This window comes from Symphalangus syndactylus, chromosome 13, assembly GCF_028878055.3.
Source record: "Symphalangus syndactylus isolate Jambi chromosome 13, NHGRI_mSymSyn1-v2.1_pri, whole genome shotgun sequence".
Classification (NCBI taxonomy): domain Eukaryota; kingdom Metazoa; phylum Chordata; class Mammalia; order Primates; family Hylobatidae; genus Symphalangus; species Symphalangus syndactylus.
The window spans coordinates 94,143,400-94,156,300 of NC_072435.2; the positions used below are offsets into that span (position 1 = coordinate 94,143,400).

General features: G+C 43.4%; 1 protein-coding gene across 30 annotated transcripts in view; it reads right to left on the reverse strand.

Annotated features, from left to right (window-relative positions):
• Window positions 1-12,901, reverse strand: part of ANKS1B (ankyrin repeat and sterile alpha motif domain containing 1B) — a 1,261,284-nt gene that overhangs the window by 2,201 nt on the left and 1,246,182 nt on the right. For 12 of the 30 annotated variants that reach the window (XM_055238630.1, XM_055238633.2, XM_055238635.2 and 9 more), the window contains one exon: window positions 7,138-9,000. The exons of 8 other annotated variants lie outside the window; for them this stretch is intronic. In XM_055238630.1, the coding sequence (XP_055094605.1) occupies window positions 8,890-9,000 (111 nt within the window). In that variant the 3' untranslated portion in view covers window positions 7,138-8,889. Of the gene's footprint in view, window positions 1-7,137; window positions 9,017-12,901 lie in introns of those variants that run through there. 10 more of the 30 variants (XM_055238634.2, XM_055238631.2, XM_055238643.2 and 7 more) reach the window with 2 other exon arrangements.

Consider the following 12,901-nt stretch of genomic DNA (forward strand, 5'->3'; position numbering starts at 1 on the left):
TGGGGACAACAGATGATAAGAAAACAGGACAGTATCAGCAGTTGTCTTATCTGGAAAATGAGGATCCGTTCCTCCCTCCGGATTGTTGTAGGATTTAATGAGATAAAGCTCCTGAAGCACTTATCTCATTGCCTGCACTGAGACCGCTCAGGTGACATTCTGCAATGCTATTTGAGCTCCCTCCTCTTTGCCTGGCAACAGCCCCAGCTGCCATCTCTGCCTCCAGTTGTGCCCTTCTGCATGATCTTTCCAGAGCACTCATCTGAATCACATTAAACTTCTCTGTTTAAACTGTAATTGTGTTTACACTTCTGTTTAAACCCTGGACCTGCTCCAAGTTCTCTTCTGTAGCTTTGTGTACGCTGTTTTCTCTATGCTGTCCTCTCACCGATTTTCTTTTCCCCCCTTACTCCCTATGTTTCACAAATTCTTTGAGATGACCCTCAAGAGCTGAAGGGCTGCCCTGCCCTCTCCTAGCATTCTCTTTTCTCTGTCATGGCTTTTGTTGTTTTGGAACTGCTTGCTTATTGAGGTCCCCCAGTAAATCGTAAGCTCCTTGAAAGCCAGGACTGTATAGAGTCTAACATGAGCCTAGCATTGCAATGAGGGCCTCAGTAAACACTTGTTGGATGACTGGAATTCATCTCCTGAGTTCCATGGGATGAATTTGCCCACGTGTTCATAACACAGTCTATGTTCTCCCTTTCCATAAGGATATCGTGAGGCTGTCAAATGACGAAGTAGCATATCACCAGCATTTTATCTTGCCGTTTTAGTTTGGCCTTTTTCTGTGAAACATCATTAGGGGAAAGTAAAACTTTACTTGGACAAAAGAGGTTTGCTACCAAATTATATAAAATGAATAAACGTATCCCTGGAGTGTTTAAGTCAGCAAGTATGGCCATCTATTATTCCACAAACGTTTTCTATTATAATTACTCACTGACCTTTAGCGAAGGAGAAAATGATTTTCTAATACTTCTTAGCCTCTGAAGATTGTCACTGGAATACATTCCTTGCTCATAACCTCTCCCCTTAGGACCATGGATATACTATACAGTTATTAAAATGCCTGAATTAGAAAATCCGCTGCTCTTGGGCTATGAGTTTAACTATAGAAGAATTACTGTATTTTGATAGAAGAATTACTCCATGATTTGTGAATCATGGAGATTTGGGCAGTACAGGAATGGGGGTTTGTAACTGGGACAAAAGATAAGTATTATGCTGTTTATTGAGATCTATGTCAGATTCGTGACATGTTTTTCTGCCCCACATGAGAGGGGCAGAAGAAGGGGGTCACATTTGAGACGTAGCAGAGACCAGGCCTTTGAAGTCATCTGGCATCAACAATGACTTGCTCCTGAGTCAAATGATGTGAGAAAACCAGAATTTGGGAAATTTTCATTTCAATTAAGATTCGGGAAAATGAGTCACTGGTGTTCATTGTAAATTCATTTATGAGGTCAGGCCCCCAGAACTGGGAATGCTCCTTATCACATAGAAATGAATAGAAAAATCTGCCTCTGTAATTTCCATCACCCAGGGCTAGAATATGTAACTAGAGAGGGTGGTCGAGGCCTGAGTTTGGGTCTGGGGGTTCAGAGCAACTGATCAAACTTGAAAACCCTGAGCAGGTGAGTGGAGACTCCTGCTGTTCTGAGGAGCACACGTTCGCATTCATTCAAATGTTTATCGCCGCTCCACTTGAGGCACTGCCCAACTCTCATTTATCTTCACAGAAGTTGAGTGGATCTGCAGACTGCAGTTTCAGTTTTTAGAGGAAGAACTAAACCCCAGCAGCTAATCAGTGTCAAAGCCAGGGCTAGAATCCAAATCTGCTATTCTTTATAGATAGAAAGGCCAAGACTCTTAGGCTTGTAAGTCGTCTGTCAGTTACAACTGGAAGTAGAATACTCCTGGGTTTAGTGGCAGATGACATCAGCCTAGGGGTCGTAAGGCTTGGTTTCTTTAGCTGGGGAAGGTCATCCAATAGCTTATGTGATGGTTTTGGAGATGTTCTTATATTCACCTTCAATTAGCAGTGAGCCCTTCACTAAGCCCTTCATCTTGGGCTTATTGCCCTACTCGCTGTCAATTAACCTCTGGAGACACACCAAGTCTTTTAGCAGGAAGGAAGGAAGCTACTATTTTTTGAGGGCCTTTTATGTGCCAAGCCCACAGGCTGGTCATTTTCCATACATTATTTAACTGAATCATAACAGTGCTGCAAGGTGTTATCTCTCTTTCACAGGTGTGGAAACAGATGCAGAGAGGTTAGGTTTCCAGGGCCCCACAGCAAAGTGGTGGAACTGGGTTTCTGGTCCACGGCCTTCTGCTCCACTGGGTAACACTCCCTGTACCTTCTCATTGAAGCCCCTGGGCTAGAGGGTCCAAGAGCATCACTTCAGTTCTGCATTTCATTCATTACTCACTTGCATCAGGACAGATGCATCACTACTAAGCTCTCGGAGAAGACACCAGATGCTGTCTGCTCCCAAGGAGCTTCTACTTTTGGTAGTCTGATTAACTTGTATCTGTGCCTGTAGAGATTGCTCTTTGAAAAAAGCAGCAGGAACATTCCGATAGAAGCCAATGGATGGGAGAGGTGGGGGGAATGCGTTGGATTTGCCAGCACCTGGCCACTGCCCAACCTGCTCTCGATTCTCGGATGATTCAGGCATTGAGCAGGGAAGGTAGCAGAGCTACTGTTGCCTTCCCTTTGGAGAAGCCTGTTTCTACTTTGAAACTCTTAAGAGATTCATTTCAAATTAGTGGCAGGCCTGGGTTAGTGTGTGCTTTCTTCTGCCATCTTGATTTCATCTCCCCCCTTCTCCTTTGCCTTTCATTTGAAAAGATGCAGCCTCTCAGAGCCTCACTTTCCTGATTGGTCAAATAGGGAACCTAATGTACAAGGCTTTTGTGGGGCATAGAAAAACATGTCAAGAATCTGACATAGATCTCAATAAACAGCATAATACTTATCTTTTGTCCCAGTTACAAACCCCCATTCCTGTACTGCCCAAATCTCTATGATTCACGAATTGGGACCCTGCTGCTTCTGCTCCATGGCAGACACCTTGCTCCAGCCACCCTCCTCTACCACCTCCTTCTCCTTATGGCCATTGGCTTTTAGGAGACAGACATTGCTCAGGAAAGCTGTCACCTGCTTTCTTTTGAAATATCCCAAACTTGATTCTCTTTGGGTGATGCATACACCCATCAAGTGGTAAGGAGGACTGGGAATGAGGGGAGAAAAGACCCTGGGCTTGTTGCTGGGGCCAGTAGCTTGGGAGTGTGCTGGTATGTGTGTGGTTCTTGCTGTCAAGTGGATCTAAGTTCAACCCCAGCTACACTAACTTTCCAGCTGTATGACTTGAGCAAATGGGTTAATCTCCTCAAGGATTCACTTCCTAGGGAGTCTTTAAATTTCCCCGGGTGATTCCAGTGTGCAGTGGAGGTTGAGAGCCAGCGCCCTCTACTCTCACCCTTGATGCCCAACCAAGTCATTGCCAGTCTCCTCCTTTAGCACAGCCCGTGGTGCTGCGATGTCTGCCAATGCAGCATGCCCCTTTGTGCCTGCTCTGCCCATAACATTCTCAGGAGCTTGCTGGGCAGCACAGATGTTTGGTGTGCATATTAACACAGCTGTGGGGATCTTTCCTGCTCAGGTTTGGTGGCTGATTTATAGAACAGCTCTGTCAGGATGATCAGCAATCCCTCTTACAGGCACTGCTTTCTCTGTTCAAGTGTCCACCTGTGTGTGCTTGTGTTTGCCTTTTAGCTATTACTGTGATGATTCCCACTGTAGTAGACACTGCCAGTGATGACCACAATGTCCAATCTCCCCCTTTTCCTCACTAACAACCCCTGCATTGTTGGGGGCTGCAGTGTGCTCAGCTAAAACTAACAATTGCAGCCACATTTTCCATCTTCCTACATAGGGGTGGCCAATGAGCTGTATGCAGAAGTTGTGGGGTGGAGCTTCCAGGAAAGCTCTTAAAAGTCTGTCTTATTCAGCTGGACAATGCTTCCATCCTATGGTCCTTACCGTCTTTTCTAATGCCTGGAATATGTGTGTGCTGGAGGATGCTCCAGCAGCCATTTTGTGACAATGAGGCAATCTTGAGGCTAAAAGCCACTTCCAAAGGATGGCAGAGTAGAAATACAGAAGGATCTTGAGATTTCAATGATATCATAAAGCTACAATTCCAGCTCTGTACTGCCTATCTCTGAAGTTCATGTTACATGAGGGAAAATTCAACCCCTGCCTCATTTAAGACATTGTTATTGCTGGTCTTTGCTACTAGTTCTTTAGTTCAATTCCTGATACTCCCCAAAACAAACCTGGTGAATAACAGCAATTCAACAAATGTCACCGACCCCTGAATCTCTGCCTCCTCCACCCACTCACCCCAGCTACAAACACTCTTTCTCCTGATGAGTAACCAGGCATCTAGCTGTAAGGTTGCTTAAGCTTCGTGGAATCTCAGAAAGTCATAAAGCTACTAAACAAGTTCACAAACAAGTGATGCATAGACCACACCCAGCCCACAGATGAGTTCTGTGTGGCTCACACTTATTTTTTAAAACCGGGTTTGCTGCCAACACTTCAAAACCCAAGGATTTTGCGTGAAAATCCAGATTTCTTAGAAAATCTGTGGACCCAGGGTCTTCCTTTCTGCCTGGCAACAATCAGCTGGAACTCAGCAGCGGTTGCCCCTAAGATGAGGCACAGTCCCCACCCCCCTCACTCATGTCACCTGTATGGCTTGGAAGGCAAGTGAGTTTGCAACCTGCTCAAACCCACACCCCAGAAACGGCCTGCTAAAATGGGATTTCAGAATCCACTTGTACCTTTCTTCTCAGTCTCCCCTGACTCAACACAGCACACTGGCATTGATTTTTTCCTCTCAGATAACTGAGCATGCACTTTTGAGAATCAGAGAGAAATCCGCCTCTCAAATGTCAGAAAACAGCTGATGCTGCCTCTTACTTGGGGGCCTCTTGACTTCCCACGTGTCTTACTGCCACTTGAGAGGGAGGGCTGCAGGCAGGCAGGCTCCCTGGGGAGCAGCTGTTGTGATGCTTGATTGAGGCCCTGAGACATCCAGAGGACAATTAAATTGGGTATTGAATATGAATTGCTTTGAATGGTTTTTATTACCACATTGTGAGCTGACTTTGGTTGTAAAATCTGACTCCATCTCTTGCTCTTACTGTGGTGATGAGACAGAACTTCAAGATGTTCTAAATAGCATGGCTTGGAACATGCATATTAGCTCGTCTGTACTCGTGAAGTCTGTCATCTGATACCCGCGCTCCTCCACTGTCTGAATCAAGTTAGGAGCCCTGATTAAACCTCCGTGGCTGCAGTCGCCACCTTCCGCCGGGGTGACCCCATTGGAGATGACAAATGAAGGATGTCTTATTTCAGCCTGATGTGTAAGTCTTCACATCACTGGTCGTTAACTACTCTTGGAAAGTTAAATGCGCATGCAGCTTTTTTTTTTTTTTTCCCCAAACATAGGTCTCTGAGGTTTTGGAGAGAAAAACAAAAACTGTTGTTTTAATAGTAATTTGTAGCTATGATTTTTGATGAGTTGCACACTGAATGCAATATGTTGGCTGTAGAATGACCATCTTTGCAGAAGCAACTCTAAGGAAAGTGATGCCACACTAAGCACAGAGTGAGTTCTCAATAAGTAGACCGACTTGAGCGGAAGACAGAAACAGTTAAGTGGAGTTGGCATTTCCCTGGTTGGCACCAAGGTCTCAGGTTTCAACCACAAAAATAAGGTCCAGCTCCTAGCTACTAACGGAGTCACAATATGCAGCATGGTGACGGTCAAAAGGCCTGAGCAAGTTCAAAGCACCGTCTCTGCCTGCTTTGGAACCGGTTTCTGTGGGAAGCAGGACTCTGTTGCTGGGGCAGGCAGATGCTTGGGTCCATTTGCCTAGAGGCACGGACAGCAGTAAATGTGGGGCTGGCTGCTGGGGAGATAGGACTGGAGTATGGGGTGGGCCAGTGGGGCCTTGCTGCATGTAGACTGTGTGCTGGCTGTGTTGGCTAGTTACCCAACTTTATTTCAAAAAATGTGTTTCGAACCTTCAGATCGACTAGCCTATCTAAAAAGAGAACTTAGAATTTTTTTTTTTTTTTTTAAAGAAGTCTTCTTCTTACGGATTTCCTGAACATGGCCATTATATTCTAATTCTCTTGAGGCTAGATCACTTATCAAATTTTCATTTCTTTTCAGAAGTAATTAGGAGTGATGCTACCTTGAATCCAGGTGTGAATTTTTATTGATTTTTGAGGATTTGGCCACGTGTTCCTTTATCCAAGCCTGTCTTCTGCTCCATCTTATCCAAACATTGAACCAGCAATATTCCCAAGTATTCCAACTTGAGAAAATCTTGTGTGTCTTGAGAAAAATCATTTCCATGACTTATTAATGAACTAACTAGTGATAATTTTCATAGGATTCATTCACTCAAATTTATCATAGAATACAATTTAATAAGAAACAATTAAGTGGAGTAATTGAATTCAAAAGTCCTTTTTTTGAGTAATGTCAGCATTCAATGACCCCCCTGCCCATGGTTATTGAAGTTATCAATGTGTCAAATTTCCCCTTGAAGAAAATCAGCTGCAAATCTCTTCGTCAATGCGTGGGCCAACTCTCATCTGCCCCCTGCAGGCCTAGCCCTTCCTTTTCCCTTCCCTGCTCTGGTCTATGGGGCTGCTGTATGTGTAGAAAAAAATGAAAGGACTGATGACCATGTAGATAATGTTTTTCCAAACATACCATCGATGCTGTGCTACAAAAGTGATCCAGTTTGGTGGTCTTTTCTCTTTTAGAGATGCCTGTTTTGACAATTCCTCCTTATAGTCTGCTTTAATATTTAAAAGAAGGCAGTGGGGGCTTCTTTAGGTTAAAATTAAAGTTTCAGAGGCCTGTGTATCTATCTATCTATCTTTCTCAGACTGGTTGAACTTGGAACTGTGCAACTTTTCTCAACAATTTTGCCAATTAAAAAAGTCCCTTTAGCTGTAGATGCTGAGAAGGCTGGGCCTTTGGTTCTGCTCCTAAATGGGAGTGGGGAAGGTGCTCACAGAACGATGCCAAGCACCACTGCTGTACAACTTCTGTTTTATTTTTGTGTGTTTTTTTTATAGGATATAAATAATGACAAAAATTACAAAATTTATAACTGGAAGCCCAAGCTTATTTACACATATGCTTCTGTTTCAGCAAAGCTCCTATTAACTTTGCTCCTATACAATTGCCTCCTGGTACCATATTTTAGTGTTATTTAACTCTCATTTTGCTACATACATATCAACAGTGAATAGGCAAAATATATACAAGGAACTGTTCAGTTCAAGTAATTTAATATTGTATTAAAATTCTTCAACACTGAACTAAAACCGTATACATTTGTTAGTTTGAAATAAAATGTAGTTATTCTTCAAAACTCACCAACTGATGAATGTAACTGATCATCTCAGTTAGGTTTAAAATAATATCAGTTAATAAAAAAACATTAAGACAATTCCACAATTTATCAATATCGCTATAATGAACTTCAAAATGATTCACAATATGATTGTTAGAACAATATACATTAAAATGTTATTTTTTTCTATAATGATATTGGTACTGTTTATATAATTTGATTCTACATAAATATACATTATGGTATCATACAAATACTCCACAGAGACATTAAAAAATTAAAATACCTTAAAGAAATGTAAGTAAATTTTATTTAATCAAATAGTAAGCAAACTTTTTTTTTGTTTGTCTCAAGAAAAGTTTTATTACTTTGGAATTTCTTCTTTTTTTTGTATTTATTTTTTCTAGAAAAAGAAATTTTTGCAATAGAATTTTATTAACACCTTTCTCAAACAAGGTTTCCATGACAGAAATCTTGACAGCAGGAGCACTAGATTTTTTTTTTTTAACATGTTCTTTAAAACACTGTGAAGATTAAAAAACAATCTTGGCAGGCTGATGGCTGCGTCAGCACTTCCGGGCCTCCTGCTCTAGGGAGCATCACCAGTATTTTGCCACCACTGAGCCAGTCCTCTTGGTAGTAGCAGTAGAAATTTAATTATTTGAAATGAAACCAGAAACATCCCTCACAACTAACCTAGTTTTCTTATCAATGCATTAATGAAACATTCTTTTAATAAAAATATTTAATACAAGACACATTTTGCTGTGCATAATAAATTCCTCTGTTTTGAATCATTCTTTCCTTTTGAACCAATCGTTTGGTTGAAAGGTTTTCTTTCTCTGACATAGGTGATTACAGATAAAATCCACAAATATAGAAATGGGGAAACAGAATCTCCTGGCAATCATATCACGGGAGTTGTTTTTGTCCTTTTGCATTAAACGATATTCAATGATAGAATGATTTTACAGATGCTTTGGAGGTGGGAGGGGTAGTGCTGCTCTGATTTCACCTTTAAAACTGCTGACAGTGAAAGCATACTTTTAGGCAGTATTAGAGATCCCCTTTACTTTTTTTTTTTTTTTTTTTAAAGAAAAGGTATTATCCCCAAATGAAGCAAAGCAAGTACTGGGGCGGAGTCATCAGAAATACCTTGGGAGGTGGTGGGGAGGGGAGTCGGGAGCATCGGGGAAAACCCATCTCAACTCACGCCTCTCAGGGGTTGCGACTGGAAAGTCTTGCGTTTTCCATCACTGGTGCAGAAAGAACTTCCCCAGGAATGGCCAGTGGCCTTTCGCCCGTAACAAGGCCACACGCTCAGAGCAGTCTTCCTCCTGGGCTGGGTGGACGCGGAGGCGCGAAGGAAAGCCTGCTCCGGGACTGCTTGGCGAGCAAGGCACCGCAAGGACAGGAGGACGGCGAGTATCAGAAAATCGTGGTTTCATACTTGGTATTAATGCCCCTCTTGGCTTCCTGGCCCGGCTCCACAATCCACGGTAGATTGGCCAGAGTCTTTTGCTCAGATGGGTCGATCTGCTTTAAAACAGAAAGGCTAATGCCTGTTATACGGTCGCCGCGCGGGTGCGCGCATGCACGCGGACGCCGCTGGCGAACCCACGCGAGGCCCCTCGCCCCAGGCGCGGGGCGGCGATGCTGGTGTAGGCGGCTCGCGGGCTCGCTCTTTGGACACACATTTACCGCATACCAACTCTCTGCAGGGCACCCTGAGGGTGATGGTGAATAAGGCACAGCCCGTGCGCTTGTGAGCACAGACGGGGAGCAGACAGAGGCGGATTTCAGTGCTGAGAGGTGAGATACGAGGGGAAGAGAGGGCACCATGTGGGCACACACACCTTGGGAGCCAGGGGGGCTTCCTGGAGGAGGTGAATCAGGCATGCCACTTCGCGGCTCTCACTCTCCAGTGGTTTCCATCACAGTCAGTCAGAACAAAACCCGAACTCCTCACCATGACCTCCAGTACCCCTGCCCACCTGATTTATCTGCTGCAGCCACATAGCTTCCTTGCTCTTCCTGCCCACCAATACCACACCCAGGGCCTCTGCGCTCATCACCTGCTCTGCCCGAGTTCCCTTCTCCAGACACCTGCATGCCTCATGCTCTAATGCCATTCAGGTCTCTGCTCAAATGCCACTTCCATTGGCACCTGTATTCCTAGAAGCCTTTACTGTTTACTCCTACAAAACGCACCCCAACTTTTCTGCTCTCCTCTTCTGCCTTATTCTTCACAATACTTATTGCCACTATGCGTCATCACGTATTTATTTGTTCATCCTCCACTACCATGTATGCTCATGGAGGCAGGATTTTGTCTGTTTTGATAACTGCCATTTTCTCCAAAACGCAGAAAAGCTCCTGGCAACCCCATAAATAATAGGCACACACAATAAATACTTGTTGAATAAATGGTATCGAAAGAATGAGGTAATATTTAAATGGACAGCCAAAGGACCAGCAAGTATTTGCCTGAAGACAGGAGGAGGGGGCATTTGAAGTAGATGAAACAGCACATGCAGAAGTCCCAGAATAATCTATACACAAAATGAAACAGAGCCTCATCTTCCACTATATACAGAAATAAACTCAAAATGGATTAAAGACTTAGAGGGAAGACCTGAGACGATGGAACAACGGGAAGAAAACATTGGGGAAACACTACAGGACATTGGTCTGGACAAAGATTTTTTGGGTAAAATCTCAAAAGCAAAGGCAACAAAAGCAGAAAGAGACAAATGGAATTACGTCAAGTGAAAAAGCTTCCGCACAGTGAAGGAAACAATCAACAAAGTGAAAAGACAACCTACAGAATGGGAGAAAATATTTGCAAAGTATCCATCTGACAAGGGATTAATAACCAGAATAAATAAGGGACTCAAATAACTCAATAGCAAAAAACAAAAATAAAAAACAAAAACAAAACCAACTCAATCTGATTAAGTAATAGGCAATAGAACTGAACAGGCATTTCTAAAAAGACGACATACAAACAGCCAACAGGTATAGGTAAAAATGCTCAGCATCACTAATCATCAGGCACAAGCAAATGCCAATCACAATGTGATACCATCTCACCCCCGCTACTATTGAATGGCTACTATCAAAAAGACAAAAACTAACGGATGCTGGTGAGGCTACAGTGAAAGGGAAACACTTCTACACTGTTGGTGGGAATCTAAATTAGTAAAGGCACAATGGAGAATAGCATGGAGGGTCCTCAAAAAACTAAAAATAGAGCTACCATATATTCTAGCAATCCCACTACTGGGTATATATACAAAAGAAAAGAAATCAGTATATCAAAGAGATATCTGCACTCCCATGTTTATTGCAGAATTATTCACAGCAGCCAAGACATGGAATCAAACTAAGTGTCCATCAATGGACGAATGGGTAAAGAAAATGTGGTAATATATACACAATGGAATACTATTCAGCCATAAAAAGAATGAGATTCTGTCATTTGCAGCAACATGAATGAACTGAAGGTCATTATGTTGAGTGAAATAAGCCAGACACAGAAAGACAAATATTTTATGTTCTCATATGTGGAAGCTATAAAAAGTGGATCTCATGGAGATAGAGTAGAATGGTGGTTACCAGAGGCTGGAAAGTGAAGAAGGGAGAGTAGGGATGAAGAGAGATTGGTTAATAGGTACAAAAATACGGTTAAACAGAAGGAGTAAGTTCTAGTATTTGATAGCGCAGTAGGGTGACTATAGTTAACAATAATTTATTGTATATTTCAAAATAGAAGAATTATAATTTCTCAACACAAAAGAAAAATATTTGAGGAGATAGATATCTCAATTACTGATATGATCATTACATATTGTATACATGTGTCAAAATATCACATAGCAATAAAAAACAGTCCCAGAGATAAGGGAAAATGGTTGTTGAGGGGTCGGGGTCAGTTTGCAGGGTGGGGAACAGGAGGGCAGACAACTAGGGTGAGGAGGTGAGCAGGGGCCCAGTCAGGCTGAGCCTTGAGACAAATCCTAAAATGGTTTTGTCCCTGCGCATACAAATACAAAGGGCCACTCCTGGGGCGGAGCCGGGCTGTCCGCTCTCAGGAACGGCCCCAGGATGGATCTACACCATGGCTGCCTCTTCCTTTGCTGTTTCCAGGTCTGCCTGCCCTGTCCTAGCTGCCTGCTCTTCTCAGAGCCTGGGGTTGTGGGAAGGCCTCTCCCATTTCTCTGGCACCATGAGCTTTGCAGCTGCCTTCTACTGTGCCTTGACTGTATCTCCATAAAGTTGTGGGGAGGACCTCACGTGTTCTTAGGGATCACTGAATATTTCTTACCAAGAAATACCCGGGGCTGAAGGAACTAGAATACTAATGCCTGTCGAGGGGGACTGATCTTGAAGCACATAAATAACATCAGTATTATTCACTGTATATTTTCCTATTTCCCTTGAAGGTGTCTGGATGAATATTCTATGAGCTCTTATGCCACCCAGCCCTTTGTGCTCTTCTGGAAGAGGCCTATGGGGACCAGGGTGAGGTCAGATAGAGGCACCTGCTGTGAACAGATTTATTCAGCCCACATGAGAATGAATACAATAGTCTAAGAGATAATCTTTAAAACATTCTGCAAATTCCTGGATACTTAACAGCCTAATCAATCTCAAAGATGATATGTTTGTGAAATCCATCCACAGGCCCTCATTTCATCATCCACAGATATTCACTGAACACCTGCTACGGGCCTGGTCCTGGTGGTGACAAGACAGGTGGGGTCCCTGTGTGCATGAAACTTACATTTTTTTTTGAGACAGAGTCTTGTTCTGTCACCCAGGTTGGAGCGCAGTGGCTCGATCTCTGCTCGCTGCAAGCTCCACCTCCTGGGTTCACGCCATTCTCCTGCCTCAGCCTCCTGAGTAGCTGGGACTACAGGCGCCCATCACCACGCCCAGCTAATTTTTTTTTTTTTTGTATTTTTAGTAGAGACGGGGTTTCACCGTGTTAGCCAGGAGAGTCTCGATCTCCTGACCTCGTGATCTGCCCGTCTCAGCCTCCCAAAGTGCTGGGATTACAGGCGTGAGCCACTGTGCCCAGCCCAAAACTTACATTTTTGTGGAGTAAGATAGACAATAAACAAGCCACAATAAAAAACCCTCAATTAATAAATGCTACACAGAATTAAAAGCAGATGACATGCTTGAAGGTGACTGGGTGTCTACATCAGATTGGGTGGTTAGGACATCCGCCTCTTCAAGTAGCAGAGACCTGAATGACAAGATGAAGTCAGCCATGCAGAAACCGGGGAAGGATATTCTAGGTGTGGGGAGCAGGTGGCATAAACGCCTCAGGTAGGAGTGAGCATTATATAGTCAAGGAATGGGAAGACCTGAGCATCACAGAGGACTGTGGTGGGAAACTGCATTCTGGGTACTTGGGGCAGAGGGTGCCATG